The sequence below is a fragment of the Drosophila ficusphila genome, unplaced genomic scaffold (assembly GCF_018152265.1).
Source record: "Drosophila ficusphila isolate 14025-0441.05 unplaced genomic scaffold, ASM1815226v1 contig_787, whole genome shotgun sequence".
NCBI lineage: Eukaryota > Metazoa > Arthropoda > Insecta > Diptera > Drosophilidae > Drosophila > Drosophila ficusphila.
Window position 1 is genome coordinate 288,754 of NW_025064732.1, and position 22,550 is coordinate 311,303.

Below are 22,550 nucleotides of genomic sequence, written 5' to 3' on the forward strand. Positions count from 1 at the left end.
AACACAACCACCAATGGTGGTTGGTGGTCATTTAGCGAAACAAATATTACTTTAAACATAAAATGAAATGAAATAAAATTTTAAATACTCTTCGCTTGGATAGAAAAGCAAGTAATAGTTTATTAACTCCAGAAACAACTTCCTGGATAAACTTCCTACCGATTGTCGAACTTTGCTAACTCACTCAGTCATGAAACGCAATTAACACCCTCAATTAGGTTGTCCTGCATCAGCGAAACCCGAATAAGCAAAGCTTGCAAATTGAATATCTCAAATTAATTGCACTTTTTCGCCCAAAACACACACAAGGGCTAAATAATAAAATGCAAATAAATTTAATTAACTTGTCTAATTAAAAGCTTGCCTCCAAAACGCAATATGCAGCAGACGACCAACAACTGCGTGTGGAGCGAGTAACAAAAATGTGTGTTTTGATTTTGTTTTTAATTTGGCTTGATTCGATTATTATTAAAAGGGTTCGCGTGGAACAACCAAAAGGTTCGACAGCGAAACTGGCTTGCAACTCGAACATCGAGAGGTGGTTTTTGGGAACGGTGTTGCCGGGTGGATTCTGTTAACATTTTTGTCGCGTGTTTTGCGGTCTGTTGTTGTGGTTGCGGTTGCACGCAAACTACAAGCCCCCAGAACACGGCCAGGATGCCGGGCATGGCCAACAACAACTACCAATGAACAGCATCCTGCGTCCTTTGGTTGGCTTAAGCCGAAGCTCAACTTCGGCTCGCTCTGTCGGCCGTCGTTTCGTCCCGGCCTGTTATCACTCGTCCAACGCGGCGTATACGTAACAGCACTTTTCATTCGTTGGATTTTCTTTTCTTGTTGTTGGCGGAAAAGCCAGAGCCGGGCTCTGTGCGAGCATTAAGTGGCGTCGGAAAATCAGTTTCGCTACGGATTCTGCACGAAGCGGACGCGTTTTTATCACAGTTGTTAACCTGAAACCGCGAGTGAATGATCCTGGCTGACGGAAAGTCGTACTCAAGTGCAATGTGATCGGTGAAAAAGTGGGAGAATCTGACCTAACGTGCTACGATTGCTGTGGTGCAAAATGACTACTAACTAAAAAATTATTTGTGGCTCTGCTTTTTGATAATTAAAAAGTTTGTAAGATCAAAAACAGTCTAATCGATTTACAATGTTTTCAAACCTACACATTTGTTGAAACAGAAGTTGTTTGAGGATTAATATAAACTATTTATTTAAGAATACAAAAATAATTAAAGATTTAAGAATAACATAACATTATTTTCTTTCTTAGGAACAATATATTAGTACCGATTTCTTTTTTAATTTAACCAACTTATTTTGGGTTTAATTAAAAATATTTTTATTGAAGTAGCATATATAATTTTTATGATAACTAGTTTTTATTTAACGGACATATTTTTTAATTAAAGTTTTTATAAAGGTTAAAAGAAATATACGTTAGAAAACATGTATTTTAAAAAATTTAAATAGAGTTTGGAATAGAAAGAACGTTTACATTACCCAATCACGGATTAGGATAAAAAAACTCGAAAAAACAATCGAAATTCAAATAACAATATAAGGGTTATTAAAACGTAAAATTCAGTTTTACTTTTGAAAAGTAACAATAAAAATGGAAATGAGACTTTAGCCCGCTTATCAGTTTAAAAAACCGATATAGTTCTATGCTTCATCATAGTGCCAGTTATTCAAACAACCATTAAAATAACTGAAACCTATTTTAACGTTAGCCACAACTACAATCCAGACCACACACTCACATGACACTTGTGAGGCACTCGAAATGTGTAAACAATTAACTGTTAACTCTGCTAATGCACATTTCATGCCAACAAAAAGTAAACAAGCAGAGAGACTAAATCCAGGACCCTCGAAGTCCTGATGCCGGCAAACAGGCACACACAGATCAACTCCTCAATCCCTGAAAAATTCCGAAACAAACTTATAACCGAATAAATGAATCCACTGGAGTTCACTTTGGGACAACTCGCAAAAAGAAGTTGAAGGGGAATTTCGTTGCGATTGATAAAGGACTCCAGTTGTTGCCACTGCAACGCAACGCACGACAGACAAACACAACCGAAAACAGCAAAGCAAATATAAACAAAGAATTTAGCTTAAAAATACATTAACCCACTGCATACATGGCAAGAAGCGGGGATTGGGAAATGCCGGGAAAAGGAAAGGGGGCCAGGACCCGTCTGCCAACTGCTGCAAACTTGCATACGTAATGGGCCAGGATATAGAGAGAGTCAGCGCGTGAGAGTAAAGTAAAGCTTATGCAGTGCTGAAAACAGCAGGAAGCAAATATTTTACACTGAATAATGTATTTAGAGAAATATATTATTTACGTACAAAAAGGCAACAGAAAAATATTAAATATAATAGAGATAAATTATGGTACAAATAAGGACTATAAAACAAATTAACCTTCTTACCTCCGCACTATTAACTGAGATTTAAGCTTCAAAGAAAAAACAAGCCAAAAACTATAATTAACTTTATTTTTATGTTTACAAAATTCGAAAAAAAATTGAACAACAAAAACAAAACAAAATATTGCAACCCAATCAAAAAGCAGCATTTTTTAATTAAACTATGGCGCGTTGAAAGATTTAAGTTTTAATTCAATAACCCAAAGATAAAATTCTTTAAGAATCTGCGACACTTTTTGCTGTCTTCCAGTTTAAATTAACTTTTATTTATTATTTTTTAAAAAACTATTAAGCTATACTTTTGTTCTAATTTTTTAAGCCATAAGATGAAGGGGTTTAACAGGCTAACTTTAAAATGGCGATCAGTTGTTTTTATATTGACTTATTTTATACTTGCTTCAGTCTTCACTGTAATCCTAGTTGTTTTGTATTCAAGCATCAATGCAGATCAATGGCGATATATATACGAAGCGCTTGTGCAGTGTGAGTAAGACACGTAAACACACAAAGAATGAGAAGGATAGGATTCTCCTCGATGTCAGCTGTTTCAGAACTTTTTGTCGTCAGTGCAGGGCTTATTGCCTCTTTATTTATTTCTACCCTTTTTGAACTCTTTTTGCCAGTTTAGCTCTGTTTCGTTTTGTTTGCTCGAATTTGGTTTGTCGTTTGCTGCACTAACTTTACAAACTGCGCAGAGGAAAGCAAACAAAATTGCAAAAATATGATGCTGTTGATGATGATGACAAAAATATGGATATGATGTGTGATAGGAATTTGATCAAAAGTGAGAATGTATTGATGCATTAATGTGGTAGATGAATGGTTTTATGCTGTACGGTATGAAGGCATTGTTTGCTTAAATTGAGTAAAGTAATTTATTTGTTTATAAAATCAGTTCATTAAAATTATACTATCAATATTGGAAATAAATTAATTTAAATACAGACTTGTATATTCACATTTCCAAAAAAAAATATTTAATAAAAATATTTATGGTTTAAAATATCATGTAAAAAAAATTACAATGCTATTTGTATAAAATTGATCAAATTTAATATACTTTAAATTTATTTTTAATTTTTATTTATTCGCATTAAAACAAGATATTTTTATTTAACGCCCACTCAAGATTTATTTACCTAAAGGGCTGTTTAATATAAATACATTAGGCCACATGAATACTTATCTTCCCTTTCCCTTCTTTTCAACGTTTTTCAAATAGCCTTCCACCTTCCCATTGCCATGACAATATGGAAGTAAAAAGCTGTCAAGTATTTAGCGAAGCTTAGGTAAAATCGCCCGAGGACAGGGACCATTTTCCTTAGGCTGATGATTAGGAGGACAGTGGCTGTCAAGGCTTATTATTGTTTACACAATACCTTTTAAATAATTTAAAGCCCAGATAGACAAAACAGCAGTGGCATTTTGAGTACACACTTTAAAACCCCATAATTGGCATGAGACCGCTATTAACATAAACAAAATACAAATTTAAAATTCATTTACTCTTAACCAAACACTGAGAGATTTCCACTTACATCCGTTTAGTTATGCCTTCTAAAACCCACAACAATTAGAAGACAATTTGTTTTACAAAAAGTTATCATTGAAAAACAGAAAAAGCCAAAGCCAAACACACACTAAATAGCCTCATTAAAATTTAATTTCCTAGCACAAAAATAAAGGAAGAAGAACGCAAAACACATGCGGAACAAGTTTCTCCCCCAAACAATTTATTAATTTAATTACAAACACTTTGCCGAACTCATAAAAAAGTGCATAAAATTTGTTGGACTTCTTGTTCTTGTTTTTGATGGTAAATCTGTTTTGGTCCATACCAGAAAAGCTTCATCATGTGTGAGTTGCTGATGGGGGAGGAGCTCGGCGCCAAAAATTGCTTAATTTCATAAGCCAGTCATAAGGGAAAAAGTTTTGTCTCTCTGTTTCTGTGTAAGTGTTTGCCAAGCTGCGTGTGGACCCCACAAAAAGCTGATGGCGACACGCTTAAAAGCCATAAAAAATAAAATTTTCCAAGAGAAAGTTTTGGATGATATGGCCGAGAAGCAACACAAACGGAGTAAGGGGATGTACGTGACATAGCTATAGCGTAAAGTGCGGTTGGAAATAGATTTTGAAACTAAGATTTGTATTTATGGATTAGAATTCGTCATGCTAAGTAGTAAAAACAATTTGTGACTGAAATCGGTAAACATTGTTTACAGTTTATTACAAACTATTGTATATCTTCGTTCGTTATTATCCTTGGAACATTTTATAATTTATTTGAATTCTTAGAGTTCACAGCAAGAACACTTAAATAAGTTGTTAAAACACAATTCAAAGAATTATAAGTAGTACATTTTTGAAAAGTGTACAAATGAAACGCAGTTTATGCCAATCATGGAATGCTGTACACATTTCTTTTAGAGCAACTTAAGTTATTACAAAATTGACAAAATATAAAGTTTGAAAAGTTTGAAGAAAAAAAACAGTTAGAGAAGGAGCAAAACCAGCAACCAAAACTTAAGATAAACAACGAATGAAAAGAGCATTTAAATTAATTGGCATAAGTTGGCTGTCTGCACATGTGGTAAGGAAACTTTTATTTCCCAAAGTTCGCAGAGTCTAGTACCTTTGCATTCAAAGATAAAAAATGTGTAGTTTTTTAAATTCCGGTTAGGCCTTAGCCGACTTTTAATTTTGTGCGGAGATAAAGCCTATAAAACATGAACATTTATCAACTGCCCGCCAGAGGGCGCTCAAGTTGCTGCTTGTGAGGGAAATCTTTATGACTTTTCGGTTATTCCGTTGGCCCTTTTTCCTTTCGGTGGCTTAAACTTTGCTGCAACACGTGCGAACCGCCTACGCAAGGGGGGCGTGGCAGGCAGCTAGCATGCGGCTCTATGGCATAATATTTTGCCAAACTTTATTGAATTCCCCAGCAAATCTGCATGGCATCTGTGTGCACGCGTTGAAAGTTACTAGACAGCAAACAATTGGGCAGGGAACAGGAACAGAAAAGTGGAATCCAGTGCATTGAAAGCAAATTTATGGGTGCTAAAGTCAAATGGAAAACTCGAGAATTAAGGCTCTATTTTTGCATTCCTTTTGCGTTTGGCCAATGGAAATGTACCGCTGGAATAGAGTCCAAATTGAAAATTGGAAGAAAACTACTCAACCTCTTTAAAAAGAGTAACAAAACACCTTATACTTTTTGAAATTTAAAATTTTGTATTTCTTTTGGATCATAAAAACACATTAATTATTTATTTTTCTTAAGAAAGACTAACAGAGAAGACCTAACTTTAACTTGTATTTTTTTTTAAATAAGGAAAAATACAAATTAAATACTCTTTTTTTTTTATTTAACAACATTATAGGTTTAAAATTCTGCTACGCAAAATGGTCTTACAAGATTGGCTTTGTCTAACCAAAACACATTATAAGTGATTGCCCAAGGAAAAAACGAAGCGAAACGAAAAATCTTAAATTTGGTAATTGCCACGAGCCAAAAATTGCGATAACAAAACCGTGTGAAAAACTCCGAGCAAAAGCGAAACACAAACAAACCCCTTGGCGTTTCGAAAAAAAAAACTAAAACGGAGGAGAGGTGGTAAAAACTGAGCGCGTAGATCCGAGAGGATGCACTTTGGCCAGGAGACGAGGCCAACCTTGGGGCTCCTGGCTGTGGCTGAGTCGACCGCAACGGCAAGTTGATGTTGCCCCCGTCCTGGCATCTAATTGGGGCCCTCCTCGTGCTCGCGGCAACAGCGGGGGACTCCACCAACAAGATCATCTTGCCGCAGATTCTCAACGGCGGCATCGGCGGCGGCGGCGGCGGCGGGGGCATTGGAATTGCCCCGGGCAAACATCCGTCCGGCTCCAAGACAGTTGGAGCGGTTGGAGCGGTGCCAAGCCACGGCGGACAAGGGGGAGTGGGATCGGGAGGAGGAGGAGGCGGAGGAGCAGGACCTGTGGCTGGCAGTGGAACCGGCAGCACCGTGGTCGGGAGCAATGGCGTGATTGTGGCCGGAGGCGGGGCCAATGTGCCGACCTCGAATTTAAACAGTGAGTATCTAACATGAAACATCTAAATGAATATTAAACTCAAGTAAAATTACACTGCGGAGCAAATAAACAACTTAAAAAGGAAATTGTTCAATAAATATGCACAAAAACAGGAAAAGTTTTATTTTAAATTTGTTGGTATTATTTCATTTTTTTATTAAATGGTATATTGATCAAATCAAAATAAGTATAACATTTTTAAGAAACGATGAACTTCATCTTACCTAACCTCTCTTAATAAATTATGTCTACATAAGAAATACAAATAATTTCTACGTTGATATAACTTTTTCAATAAATGGTAAATCAATCAAATAAAAGTAGATCAATTTCTAGTTCACCAAAAACCCCTTTAATCTGTTTCTTGATATCTTTTATTGGCACCCTTATTGGCTCCCCGCTGTTTACCAACATTCAGTAAAACACCATGTTCACAGTGTAAATACTGCAATCGCACTCTATCCTCATCCGCGATTGCCTTTTGGCTGCTTTCTGACTCCCGCTGCTTGATGCCATCAATAACACCCTGATACCAAGTAGGCGACCAACGCCCCAGAAGCCAATCATATTTGCACAGACAAATGGGGGAAGGGGGACAAATACCCACGGATTGAAGGGTGGGGAGCCCCAGGGCAAAGGTGATACAACGCTTTATGCCAAAAATTGAAAGCCACCAGGGCAGAAGTGAGAGCATAGGTATCAGTTCACAGATATCCTCATGCACCCAAAAAAAAATATCTGAAACAGGATCGTAAAGGAAATACGTAGTTCAAATACATATTTTTTTACACAACAGTCGACATAACATATAAATAAAAAGCATTTTGTCATTCTACAGAGCTGCCTTTAAAAGTCGAAATCACAACAAATCTATGAAGAATTATTTATAATAGAAAAAGTCTGCTGTTATAATTAAAATCATATTTAAAGTCCAGGAAAACTTTTATTTGTTGTTTAAATTTTTTTATTTAATCATAGCTTAAAGTGGGAAATGCATTTCCGACCTCAAGTAAAATAGTTCTGAGTGTGCTCATGTGATCCGTGTGATGGCGAAAAATAAATCCGGAATGGTGACAGAGCCGCGGGGTTAACACGCCTCCAACTCCGATCCACCACTCAACTCCTGCAAATGCCGGCTGTCATTGTTCTCAGGTGCAACCAGCAAAAGCAACAAAAACAACAAAAACAACACAAACAGCAAAAACGGCAGGAACAGAAGCAACAACGGCAGTAATGCCGTTTAACTGCGCGCAAAATTCATTCAGGCAGTGCAATTTATGTCGCAACAGGCGACATCCACCTCATCCTCTTCCCACATCCTCATCCTGAAAGAAATCCTCCCGCTGATTCGCTTTTCATTCCCGTTTTACTTTAGTCTCAACTGCCGATGGCCAATATTATAGCCAGCGTATTTATGCATTGCAAGCTGCGAATTTATTCATGACTCGAGCACCTCAGCTATGCAGGCAAAAATGCAATATCAACTTCAATTAAGTGTTGAATATTTAGTTGAAGCATGAATTCGTGGTGATATCGATATGCATGGGTGCATTATTTTAAACAAATGAATATCGTGTGTCCTTTTCAATGAGGACAAATGGTTACAATGGTCGAATTTGAGGAATAATAAATGTAAAATAATTGCAATTAATCCTTAGTGTCCTTAAATAAAGTTTAAAAACTTAAGGAGTAAAATAAATGTGTTTCTTAATACTTGATACAAAAATTGTAAAGCTTGAACTGTAATGTCGTTTGAGAAATTACTTAAGCTAATTTTAATAAAAATTAGAAAAAATAAAAATGGGTTTGAAACATTCGCCACACATTTTTTTAAAATTCGCATACTTACTTTCTCTGCAAACTGTCATCACTATCAGAATTTTCATTTGATTGTTTGTTGTCTTTGTTTTAGGGCGTGGTCGTGTGGGCGTAGAGGCGTGTGGGCTTGGGGGCGTGGTGGCATGGTGGCATGGTGGCGGACGGCTGAGACCTCAACAAAATTTATATGCAGACACGCGCTCTGGCGCGAAAATTGCAGCTGGATGAAATCCCATGATTATGCAGACCATTTTCCGCCATGCCACTGCCATTGCGTAAACGATGAACACTCGACTTGCAACAAGAGGTCACAGTGTTGGCTTTGGGTTTTTTGTCACTATTAGTCTACTACAAAAAAAAAAAATTTATTTTTTATTATATTTTGATAAAGTGTTTACAACAAAGTGGCTCTTAAGCAAATGATTTGACAGCCTTTGATAGTCCTCAAAATATTACCTTAAATTGCGAAATATTAAAGACAATGTAAGTTATTCAAATTTATCTATATTGTTTTTTTCGATTAAAAAATCTAGTCGACAAACAGTAAATTGATAACCATTTTGTTCGGGCTCATTTAAAGGCCAAACAAAACGGACAATAATTAATTGACTGATCGGAAAAAACAGATAGCTACTCTTACCAATTTATGCAACCCTTGTGTTATTGTTTCATAATTAGTTCGCCTGTCCTGCGGGGAGTGGCCAAAAAGGCGGAGTGTTTGGCATGTTGTTTGCATCGCCCATGGCCATGTGGAGTTAACCAAATTCTATTGACTTGTGCACATTTCAATTCGACAAATATGTAACTCTATATATGGGGAAATGTAGCCGTTTGAGTTTATATTGTACATATACCATATACACATATGTATGACTGGCAGGCACATCGTCTGTCATAAATAGCTAATTAAGCAAAAGCAGTAGTTCGAAACCATTTCTGGACCCTAAAATTAAGTTTCCCAAATAGAAATTGAGGCAATGTGAATTTTAATGAAAATTCGTGGCTCGCCCAGTTTTATTTTGAATCAGCGACTAGCGCTTAATGTGTACACAAAATAAGTACTGAAAACTTAATAAACTTAATACTGTTGCTATTAAATTAATAACTAAATTATATTGTACACACATTTACAAAAACTTACTACATTTGCCTAATTCCAACTCATACTAAAAAGCATAGAAAACCGCATTTCGGGTTCATTTAAATTGTGTGATTTGTTATGCATAATTGTTGCCTTTTCAGGAATGCGATTAAATAATTGCTACTCAAACAGTTTAATTGAATTGCCAAAGCTATTTCGTTAGGCTATCATGCTCAAAGCAAACAAAAATTGAATTTCTGTATTAAATATTTGCTTAGCTCAACTAAATTAGCAGCTAAATGAATGAAGCTAAGTCAATTCCCCGTTGCCCTCCTGTTGCCTGTGGACTATCAATATTTGTCTGAATAATAAAGTAAATGCTGTTAGGAATTTTCACAGTTGCTTTCAAAGCACTATTTAAATGCATTTCGGCAATATTGTACGGTCATTAAAACATTAATGAATGCAGCACTCGCAGCAAGTGAAAATTAACGCATCGAGTGTTGCAAAAAAGAGTTTAACTTGTTGATGTTTGGAGCAAATATTTAAGTGAAATTCACAATACGGCTGTTTGTCCGTGCCGTTCTGTGTGCACGAACATGTGTTTAATTATATTTGTACATATTTATTGTTGTTCGACTTTCCCGCCGGCAAATTTCCGTACAGCAGCCGGAATAATGAGTCAACGCAAAAATCAATGAAATAATTATTTTGCACCACCGAATGCCATTTTTCGTACCGCTGCCACCTCTTCTTCACCCGCGGCCAAATCCAGAAACATTTTTACAATTAATTTTGCGCGCATAATTGATTTTTATGGTTTATTTGATTATGCAAATTCATGAGCGGCATATTGACATAGAACTTAGTCAAATAGGAATAAAATTAAATAAATATTTTATGCACTAAATTAAAATGAATTTATTTTTAACGTCCTTTTTTGATATTCCATGTTTTACAGTTGTCGTCGAAGAACCCGAATTTACTGAATACATCGAAAACGTAACTGTACCTGCTGGACGTAATGTTAAACTCGGCTGTTCCGTCAAGAATCTGGGTTCATATAAGGTGAGAAAAATTAACAAATATATTATTGTGTAGTTTGATAGCAAGTGTTGAAATAAAAAATGTCCAAAACAAACTTTAATCACTTTTGAATCAAGCCCTGTCCTCAAATGCATTTGCTAAATATTTATAATTATTTTGCATTAACTATCAATTAATCCCATTTAATTATTAAATCTCATCTGTTACATTTTTCAAGCGAATGTAAACTTTTCCCCACGATAAACGTCCAATTAATTAACATCTCACATTGGCTTAATCTCCTTCAATTTTGTTGACTTAAATCACGGCTAATAGAACTTTACCACTGGCTATTTAAAACCGCAGTTAAACACTGCTGAAAAGTGCTGACATCGCCCCGCTTAGTTTTTATGCATCATTAGCCGTTTCCTTTTGACGGCAAAAAGAAATCCAAACAGAACAGAGGAAAAGCGAAAGGACCACGATAAATGGGGTTTTCGCCGGGAACGTGAAATGATTTATTAATTAAGCAGCTTGTAATGAGTGCTAATGATTTGATTACTTGGCATAAAAACCATGTCTTAAAAGATTAGACCGGGAGTGCGTTGCAAATGAGCTGGCACCGTAATGAAGGATGAGCCAGCAAATGAATTTTGTTTGAATGCAGAGCTGCATTGCACTCGCCAAATCAGCCATTCACTTTCGTCCATTGAAGCCAGCCAGAATGGCAGTGCATTTGACGGGTCTTAAGCAGATCATTACCATGAATGGCGGAAGCGGCTTACTCTTGCACTCTGAATTCAGTACATCATTAGGGGATACTCAAAGTGGTAGATTCCGGGCTCAAGTAGCCATCATCGCCGGCCTTGTTAGCTTGTTGGCAACGAAAACCCGTCCAAATGTCTGACGCAACGCAGGAAATAGAATCAAATTGAGGTGTAAATGAGAGCAACAAGAAGGTGTGAAGCCAAAAAAAGAGGAGAACGTGCGGTGCATGCAAGTAAATGGAAAAACCCTTCGGAAAATTCCTAAGCAAGGTGGAGAAACGAGAGAGTCGGGGCTTTAGCTTTAGTCGAATGGCATGTTTAAGTAGCTGGGCGTCTGTAAGTAAGGCTTCGCCTTACATATATTGGCTGCATGTAATTCATAGCTATCACACACCACACACACACACAGGACTCAGTGCTTTCCCTCTCCGAACGAACATCCTGGAACTTGTAACCGGTTGTGTTTATTTTTATATGCGACACTATGATGCAATTTTCTCGCTTCCGCTCTCTGCCATTTTCCTCTCGCTTTTCGCTTTTTTGCCTTCTCCTCCATTTTGACTGCTGATGCTGAGCTGTGAAATTGCTGGGTGTTTCATATAATACGTGTGAGTAGTGACAGAGCGTGAAAAAAAACGGACGTTAGGATGATATTAAAAAGTTCCGGTATTTTTTCGTAGCTACCAGCAGTGGTTGAAGGGTTACTAAATACTAGCAAGATTTAACAATTAGATAAAAGGCAATTAGGGTTTTTTTACCCTACTGGAATTTTAATTTAATTAAATGATAGGATCATGCTTTAGAGTAATTATTTAAAGACCTTGGGAATCAGTTATATTTTGGGTAAACACTTTCAAGCTTGAAGGTATATTACTTTAAGATTTATATAAAGAGTAGAGGTGTGTGATAAAACTTGTTAATTGCCCTTTTAAAAATACACAAGAGACTTTAAGCTTTAAAAAGTGCCAAAAAGTTATTGTTTCATACTGTAAATATTTTGATTGTTCTAAAACTAAACTTCATAAAATTAACATTTAAAGTATTTTTAGAATCTGTTGAGATTGTTAAAGTAAATTCTTTAAAGTCGAAATTCTCCACAGACTTTACAAAAGTATAGTGAAATTAAAATAACAATGGGCTCTTCATTATTTTGAACCTTTTCTTTCTCCTTAAATTGTTTATGTTTTCTAAATTGATCACGAAAGAAATGTTAGATATTGCCAGCTTAGCATCTTTGAATTATTTATGGAAGAAAAGGTGATGAAATTGAACTAAATGATTTTTTTCTATGCAACCTTTTTAGGTCGCCTGGATGCACTTTGAGCAGTCGGCCATCCTGACCGTGCACAACCACGTGATCACGCGGAATCCGCGGATCAGCGTCACGCACGACAAACACGACCGCCACCGCACGTGGTATTTGCACATAAACAACGTGCACGAGGAGGACAGGGGCCGATATATGTGCCAGATCAATACGGTGACGGCCAAAACGCAGTTCGGCTACCTGAACGTAGTGGGTAAGTTTGTGGGGCAACTAATCAGGACAAAGTACTCCGGGGAATTCGGGTGGCAATCGGGTGGGAGGGGCGGTGGACCCAACGAAAATCCTGTGCAAATACGCGGCGAATTAAAAAATAATTTATGTGCCTTTAAGCGCGGGGCGCAAACATGGCGAAAACAAAAAAGCCCGAAAACGGGAGAAAGCCAACAGCGGAGTCGAGTCCAGAGCAGAGCCGAGTCCTGGAATCAGGACGAGGGCCAGCATCCGGAACGGAGCACAGTTCAGTGAATCCTTTGCCCAGGCGAAATTATTTTCCCTGCCTGGGCAAACAACAAACAAATTATTAAAAATGCATGCGATATTTGTGGAAAAAGGAGCGAATGCGCGTGCTTTTAATTAAAAAATTTGGAGAAAAAGAAACGAAATTATAACCAGACAATAAAGGATATTCAGTAAAACTTTAATATAAAAAAAAATTATTAAAAGGAAAGAGAAAAAAAACTGTATCATATTTACATCAAATGTTTTTCTAATGGAATTCACAATTAAAAGCTTCCCGAATGAAAAGCCCGATAATTGTATTAGTCTAAAAACAAACACTTGTTTTTTGGCCAATAATATTGAATAAACAAGGTGAGTGGGGATAGCCAAATAAAAATGGAGCACATGTTTTATACGTTTGACCAATAAATGCTTTTCGATGTGAGCGAGTAATGAGAAATTGGAAAATAATTGCTGTTCGACGGCTGGGTGGTTCATATTAAAAGCAATTTCCTGACGCCAATCGAGAGTTTGTCATGTGTGCGCTGGCAAATATTTATCGTGCATAAATACGAGGGCAAAGTTCAATTTTAAATGGGCCCTGGCTGCATCTATTTAAGAGGATTACCGGTGTGCAACAGTTTAGCGGATATTGCTGATTATTAATTTTACCCTGTATCGTTTTCCCCGTGCTTTTTCCCAGTTCCACCCAATATTGATGACTCGCTGAGCTCCAGCGATGTAATTGTTCGGGAGGGAGCCAACATTTCGCTGAGGTGTCGAGCCAGTGGCAGTCCCAGACCCATTATCAAATGGAAACGCGATGATAACTCCCGCATCGCCATCAATAAGAATCACATAGGTAAGTGCGGATGCAGTGCATCCATCATTTAGCCCTGTTCCCTGTCAATATCCATTCTGGTTTTTCACACTACCCCCCTGTTTTCCCTCTGTTTCTGTTTTTCCAGTTAACGAGTGGGAGGGCGACACCCTCGAGATAACTCGAATTTCCCGACTGGACATGGGCGCCTATCTGTGCATCGCCTCCAATGGGGTTCCCCCACGGTTTCCAAGCGCATCAAAGTCAGCGTGGACTGTAAGTACCCATCAGATTGGCACCAGCCGAGAAAATGATTAACTGACCCCCAGTACATTTTCCCCCTTCATCTGACTTTTGGCCACGTTAACAGTTTTGCCTCCCATTTGATAACTTTCCCACAAAAGTTGACTAAAAACTAAACGCAAACATTGTTGTTTCCCTTTATATTCGCTATTTTTCCATGCGGGTTTCAATTTATTTTGGTTACGTGCGTACTGGGAATTTTGTTTTGGCTGTTGAAATTGCGGGTTTTATTTTTTTGGGTTCTGCTATAACTCGCGATGCGGTGCCGCTCATATTTCCATTTGTCGGCGGCGGATTAAAGTCCAACACCCAGGAAAAATTGTCAGAGATGGAAACATGAAAACTATGGAACAACAACAGAGTTGCTCTTTCTAGTTTGGTGAAAATAAAAATAATATTTCATAGAATTGGGAAAAAGGTTTTAATATTTAAATGAAGCCGAACGTAAAAGCTTTAAAATATTTGTCCGAACTTTAAGGATTTATGATATGGCAATTAGCCAAAACTCTAACAATTCTTTTCCATTCTTAATAAGTTTGTAGTGTTTCCTTCTCCTAAAAAGAATTGTTCTCAGCCAACTCATTCTCTAAAGCTTACTTATGCAAAATCCCCACAAAATCCCCACAAAGAGGCCCATAGTTACGATTTTTTGTGAATGAGTAACACACTTGTAGCTTCTGCAGTTTGCGGCTTAAAGTTCAGTTGCACAGTGAAAAAACGAAAGACGGAATCAAATCACTGCGTTTGCCGTTCTACGCTTTTTTAAGATTTATTACAGGCGACAGACACATCACATGTGCTGTCAGGTCCTGTCAAGTCCTGAGGGGCGGGACGGCTTCCTGTGGGCGTGGCCGTGGTCGTGGTCGTCACAGAAATTTGCTCGTTTGCTGTCACTTAAAAATGCCGCAAGCATAAATCTATTTTTGTTTTGTACACGACATTCGCTGCTGTAACCAAACAAACCTCCGTTGAACCGTGGCTGCAATCCTCTCGTCGCAATATTAAACCAAACTGGGCTGTAACCAGTTCCAGTTTCCGTTAACAGTGGCAGTAGTGGCTAACCCCTGGTCCGCAAAAAAAGCAATACAAATTACACTACTACATGGAAGTCGCAAAAAAAAATTGGCAACATACAAACAGAGGACTCGAAAATACCTTGATTGCTGCAGATGTCCTCCATAAAAAAAGAAATTGTTCAATCTGTGTGTTGTTACCAAAAGGCAATAGTGGCGAAATTGATGAAAAAGCTTTGTGGACATTTGACATCAAAGTATTTTATTGATAAAAGTAACAAAAAATTGTTTGTTTTTCAAGTTGAACTTAATTTTCATAATATAGTTGTTAGAGGGTTTTTCTATGCAAAATAATTAAAAAACAAAATTAAAATATTTTGATTAAAAATGTCATGTTAGAAAAACTAGATGTGATCTATAATGTACACTTGATTGCTTTTAGTTTGGGCTATTAACTTTTTGCTTACTTTAAATCGCGTAAACCATTAAATTACAAGCCTTTAAAAGGTTTTATTTAAATGCTATCAAAAGTACTTCTGCCCTTTCACTTGCATAACCATATTCCATTGATAGCTTTTAAAATCGATGATTGCACAACGAGGAGAAAGGACCTTCAGTCCGGCAATCAAGTCCATCGCATCGTTCCCATTTCGACCCTCACTAATTCCACAAATATTGTCCCTGGCTTTTTCCCCCGGCAGTGCAATCAATGGTCCACAAATGTCCAACAAAGCTGACACTTGAACAGTAATCCTCTCTCGGCCAACTTGCAACCCCTTAACGAGGCTTCATTAACGGCTAATTTTCAAGTTGTTTACACTCGCCAGCCAACCAGTTAGTCAGCTCACCTTTTTTCAAGCAATTTTCTATAGTCGGGGCGGAAAGAAAAGAATGTCACTCAATGTCCTGGCCACCTACCCACCAACCCGGCTAAATTATTGTTGACTCAACGCGAGTCCTTGTGGCACTTAACAGCTGCTCGACTCGCCTTTCGCCTTTCCTGTTTTCCTGCTTTCCCAGCTTTCCCTGCTTTCCCAGCTTGCCCGGCTTTCCTTTCGCCAATATTGTCGCCACTCAATTGTAATTTAAATCAGTGCCCGAAAGGAGTGGAAGAAGCTGTTATCCCGGACAAATGTTTGTCCTTCCAATTCAAGCAACTCGAGTCCGGCGCTTTTCAGTCCCCGGTCTCCTTTTTGTGTGGGCAATTAAAATGAATGGAAAGAAAGGTTGACGACAACTTCAAGGTGATTTCTGCTTGACTTTTGCTTAAGCTCCGCTCAAAAGTTGTCTGGAGGGAAAAATGAACAGAAATTATATCAATATAGAAAATCTGTACCGCATACGAAATTAGCAGGGAAAATGTTTTTCCTTCGATGGTTTCCTTTTTGGAGCGGAGTGGAGTGGCACAGGTTAAGGGTCGTCGTTTGCAGCATATGTTGCCCTTAGCCGGCGAACTTTTGCGTTCCGTTCCGTGGCGCCTCCGTTTCTGTTTCAGTTGCACAAAGGCAACAAATCAGTATGCAGTCTGAAATACATACATATACTCGTACAGAAGAAACGCTCTCTTCGGAACCGGAAACAGAAACTGAATTTGTTGCTTCCTGCTTGCTAGGCAACGCACGCCGCAAAAATAAACGTATGCGTATGTGTGTATGTGTGTGTGAGCCATGGTAAATGTATGTGAGTCCTGGCCAAAGGACATATGCAAGCTGTCACAGTTGTTTTAACAAATTGTTCGAGCTCTATATGTGCTCGCTCCCCATCCATAACTTTGAAAAATCAAAGAAAAACGTCCGTGTTTATATTAAAGATTCTGCCAATCAAAATATTATTGGTAGATTGGGAAATCTCTTGCTGCAAAGATGGTAAATTGGATTTTGTATCTCTCCTGTCAGAGTGCCGGATAATTGGTGTACAGATCTCCCGTCCTAACCCACTTGACCCGACTCGCTGACAGGCTAATTAAGCTGCTTACTTCGTCACACTTAAGCTTGTTTTGATTAAAAGGATTATACCCAACCCTAATGGTTGCGAGCACCTCATCAAAAATACAAAAGGATCCACGATATGCTTTTCATGAGCACACAAAAAAAAGGAGAAGGCCCAGCGCTAATTTGTGTCCGAGCTGATTAAAAATTCAATTGGGGGACTCCGTCTCCATGCCAGTTTTTGTTAGCCTTTAGCTTAATTGCCAACTCTTGGTGGACATAAATCAACAAAAGGTAAAACAGGCAGACAAATGACAAGGCACAAAAAGGGAATCCGAAGAATATCCATTGTGCCACTAATGATGATGAAGATTGCGAGGCTGATGAAGCTCGGATGGTGACAATAACTATGGGAGAAACGTAGAGCTGAAGTGTTCATTAGTCCCACTCTCTTTGGCATTTTCCCATTCCCCATTCCCCATTTAATATCTTAATTAAAATTGTGCGCCAAATGCGCCAGAAGTGCCCGGATTTTTTATGTTTTTCGTTTTTTGAGGTGGCAAAGGTTGGATTTCCAAAGATGTCCTCGCACATAATTACAAAGGTGCCAGCGGTGCAAGCTCTGCTCAAACTCAAGATGGCAAAAATCCCAAATAATGCTATTCATAAGATTTCGCTGAAAGGAAAATAGTTTCTTTTTCCGTTTTTTTCGAGGCTCAAGAACTTTTTCTGGGTGACTCGGCTTGACTTGCAATTTAAATGAAAATCAGTCTGGGGAGAAAATGCCTGCTTAAATCAAAACTAAAAGAGGACATTTGCATAAACTTAAAAACAGCAGGCAGAAAATCTATAAGAAAAGCATGCATATATATTTTGGTCTTGAAACTTTGTTGCTTGTCAATAAAAAAATGTGGAGAAAATAAGTTTCTAAGTTGTCTAATGAATTATAGAGAACTTGACCACAAGTTTTGGTTCAAGCTGAGTTTATGAATTTGTTGACTTAAACTTTTTTGATTACGCAAGTGCGTAATGAAAGTGATTGAATAGTGATTTCACTTATGGTTTTTGAATTGTGTTGATAGACAAAAATCTTATAAACTGTTTTGTTTGAATTGCCATACTTTCAGTTCCCCCAATGCTGCTTATACCCCATCAATTGGTTGGTGCTCCAGAAGGTTTCAACGTGACCATCGAGTGCTTCACTGAGGCACATCCCACATCTCTAAATTATTGGACACGTGGCGAGGGACCAATTATTCACGATTCGCACAAGTACAAGTGAGTTTAAAAGCTATTAAAACAAATCAATAAATAAATATAATATAACAATTTTTAATGTGTTATCAATTTAACCTTTATTTTTTCAGAGTTGAAGCTACAATCGGACTGCCACCTTATAAAACCCATATGAAGTTGACCATCACCAATGTCAGCAGTGGCGATGATGGCATTTACAAATGTGTGGCCAAGAATCCCAGAGGCGAAACGGATGGCATAATACGACTTTATGGTAAGTAAGACATTATACACCACGATTGAATTAGTTACTTAGAGGGACAGTCGTACAAAAAGAATGCATTTCTTGCTTAAAGTTCTTCAATTGCCAGTTCAATCCCAACTAATTAAGTTCTCCGTGTCCAACGGGTCCAATAAAGGACTCGAGGCATTGAAAAACTACCGCATTGGCCTTAACACAAATTGACAAATCTAAGCCATTTAGATGTTTGTCCGTGCCAGGGACAAAGCCAAATGAAAGGCCAAAATGAAACTGGGCAAACTGGACAAAAAAAAAACCTCAGCCACATCCGTGGCCTGACTTAATTGCCTGTCTGCGAGTAGGCAACCGGGCAGAACCCGCTCTCTCTTGGCCCGAATGAACCGAAATGGCCGCCCAAAATGTGGTGGAACGAGCTCGTTGAGCGGCCATAATCAAGCCAGTGAAAAATCAAGTCACGTCCCTCTACCAAGGTGTGGAATTTTTGGCCAGGCTGCTCTGGCTTATCCTTGCACTGCAACAGAACTTTCCTTCAGCTCCTTCAGTTTCATATGATTCAGGGGAATCTTGGCTTTAAAGTTGATGTGTGAGTGTGTGTGTGTGTGCCACGGGATTGGTAGCAAGTTAATATCACGTATTTAGTTTAATTACGTGATGGATTTGATGGTGGCGAACAGTTTTAAGTTATCGATTGGGAAATCGTTATTGCTATTTCTTGGCAGTGGATTCAAAGTCAAGCAAAATAAAGTCAAGCAAAATAAAGTTAAAAAAATCAAAAAGGGATGAAGGAATATAAATTCCAGCTAGGTTACAGGGAAATGTTCCTAATCAAAGTTAATTTCATTAGATAAGTCATATTAATCAGGATATCCAACTTGACATGTTAGTTAATTTTACAATTTTGGGTCTGCCTACCAGATTTGGATGTATTTTAAAAAAGACTTAATATCCAAAATGAGCAGGAATATATTTGAACATCCGAATTTTAATTTCAACAAATTGAAATGGGAAATTACCGAACCAAGGGCTTAAATTAGGGAATGGGAACCCCGCGGCGAGCAAAAATATGCATATTGACACATTATTATGAAAATACAATATAATTAGCATTTTGCATAAGCCACTGAGCCGAACGAAGCGCCCAACAACAGACAACTGCGAAAATTATTCAGTTCGGGGCAAAAAAGAATCAGTAAATTGAGACTGCATCAAAATTTAAATAAGTACAAAATTACGGAATGCATAAAAAACAAATGAAATGAAACGTGCTGTAAATTCCAAATTTTAAAATGTAAATTTTATGAAAACAAGACCATATTCCTACAAATAGAACTTTTACTGTTGTGCATGTATTGTGTATCTATGTGGACTCAATGCAAATGAAAACACAATAGAGACCAATACCACAATAAAATGAAATTGTCCTTTTAAATGGCGCAATTGTAAACAATTTTGCAAAAGCAAATTACATTATTATTATAATAAAATAGGTATTTTTAAAAGGCCAAATTATTGGTTTAAGTTTGGATTGAGTGCTATGACAACTCGAAATGAAATGTGTTATTTTTAGTTCTCTAAATAATCAGTGTTATCTTTACTGAAACTGTATTTATTCACTCTCTGTTTATTTAGTATCCTATCCTCCAACTACTGCCTCATCGGGTCTTTACTCCACGGATTCTCATTGGGGAGAAAATGGGATCAACAATAATTATGCATACGGTGGTTCTGATTCCACAAGATCCATTTATTCGTCGGACAAAAGTGAGTCAACGAAATGAATGTTTATTTTATTTATTCTACCCCGCACTCCGTTTTATATCACCAAATCACTCTGTCCCTCTACTCACAAAATTTTCTCGGCTTCTATTTGTGCTCTATTTCATTTCATGCCCAACATTTCATGGCCATCCATTCAGATACGCGGTATCAATCGAACTTGAACGAAATCGGTTTATCTGAACAAAAATCCTTCCTAGATAAGACGCAGAATCCGCTGTTGGCCAATGGCAATGCCAACGAGGCGGATGCGGAATCCGGTGGATGCCACAACCCTTCGATGGCAATTGCGTGGCTGTTGGTCGTCATCTCGACGCTATTGTTAACAATCCGATCTGCGGTTGGTTCTAGCCTTAGCGTAAGTCTATGTTAGTTAACGCAAATCTAGCCTAGAGTTACCTAATCACCTATGTACGGGATTAACCTTAAGGCTTCACGTAACGTTAGCGAATTAAATATACCGAAGTATGTGTAATCGACTAGACCCTAGTGAAACTGACCCTAATTACGATCCGCCCTTCCCCCATATATATAATTCGACATATATGTAAAACACGCATATATGTCAGCATATGTATAGCCATCAATCACGATCCTTTAGTCGGAAATCTATATACACTCGTATTCACCATCTATGTCTAGGAGGTAAGTCAAACCAGAAAAAGGGTAAATGCAATTTCATTTTGCTTTCAATGCTGTGCTTCAAACTGATAAAGTTTCATAGTTACCACATAATATACCACAGTCTATACAAAGATATGCATACACATCTATATATTAGTGCGTTAAACGCTGCTGACTCACACGTGCATATAAGATCACAGACACTCAATTATATTATTATGCATACGCCTTAAGGATTGCAAGTTAAAATGCAAAGTAAGCCTAGAAATTAAGCCACCACACATATCGATCACCAAAATTGTTTAAGTAAGCCAAAAATGTAAAAGCCCGTAATGTATAGATTTTCTGTAGATATAGACAAGTTGAGTTAAGTGTTTCGATTTATTTAAAGTTCGATTTGAGTGGACAAAAGCTTTGAAAACAAAAATCTAAAATGGTAAACCAATAAAAGGAAAGTAAACAAAATATACTGCAGCTACTAGCCATAAAATATTTCCTACAACAAATATCCAGAGTAAACTATAAATGCCAAACTATACAGATAATTGTTAATTTGTACAATTTGAAAAACAATTAGTAAAACCATCCTCGTTTCCATTCGGCTCGTAAACAATTTGTACCACAGCTCATCAGATCAAATCTTTATGTTCATCATAAACCAACAATTTAATTACGATGTAACAAACGGATTAATATTAATGTAAAGATAAATCGGAATGTTAAACATTTAAGCTATAATAATACAAATTAAAATTGTGTTGCTTTTAATACAAATTATAACAGAATACAAAAAGCATGTTGAATGATGAGAAATATATTCGAATTGAACGGCGAGCTATGGACACAATTGACAAAGATATATAGCATTATATACAATTATAGACATACGTATATACAAACAAGGAACACACGCATACACGGACTACACTTATGTAACATGTATTTAAGCATATAAAATGAGTTGTAACTGAGGCATTAAATTAAATAAAAATCCCAAAAAGACAAACAAGGCAAAACAACTAAATGGCATTCAGGGGGAGAGTCACGCAAAGTAATAAATGTGAGCAAATTTGAATAAAAACGAAATGCATCAGCAAGGAACAAATATGATGTGTTAAATGCTTAATTAGCAACCCAATTAAACATCGCCCGCGCAAACAACACCAAACATTGACATTAACAAAAACAAGCAGCAGTGGAAAAAACCCTGCAAAACATTAATAAACAATTAACCTGGTTGAATTTTTTTCCGCTCTGATCTAGCAAGTGGCTGGAACTGGCCTGGAGGACCAATTCACTCTGACCGCATTTTATTCGTTATGCAATTTTATTGTATCCATTTTTAATACCCATCCCAACACAAACAGCAGCCATAACAGCAAAGATAAAAACAAAAGGTAAGAAAATCAAACTACGAAAATGAGAAGTTTTTATACCCTTTACAATCGTTTTTATATTTGAATTGTTTTTAAGAAGACAACGAATCCTCCTTAAATCTAAATAAGTGTTTATCCGTATTTAGCCGTTTATTATTTAATGTTGTTTATTTTTTTTAGAACACATTTTTTTGCCAGCCATAAATATATTAAGAATAATTATAGAACGGTTTCCCAAATCTATAATAT

The 22,550-nt window shown here is 37.3% G+C and overlaps 1 protein-coding gene across 1 annotated transcript; it reads left to right on the plus strand.

The window, feature by feature from the left end:
- The first annotated feature begins 474 nt into the window (after positions 1-474).
- LOC108093464 (lachesin) lies at positions 475-21,926 on the plus strand. The gene is given in 11 exon segments (XM_017193546.2): positions 475-1,119; positions 5,819-6,506; positions 10,367-10,473; positions 12,502-12,718; positions 13,667-13,825; positions 13,932-14,024; positions 14,027-14,059; positions 18,155-18,305; positions 18,395-18,537; positions 20,155-20,286; positions 20,442-21,926. Coding segments are annotated over 10 exon segments (1,620 nt in total). The 5' UTR covers positions 475-1,119; positions 5,819-6,154; the 3' UTR covers positions 20,675-21,926.
- The last annotated feature ends 624 nt before the right edge of the window (positions 21,927-22,550 follow it).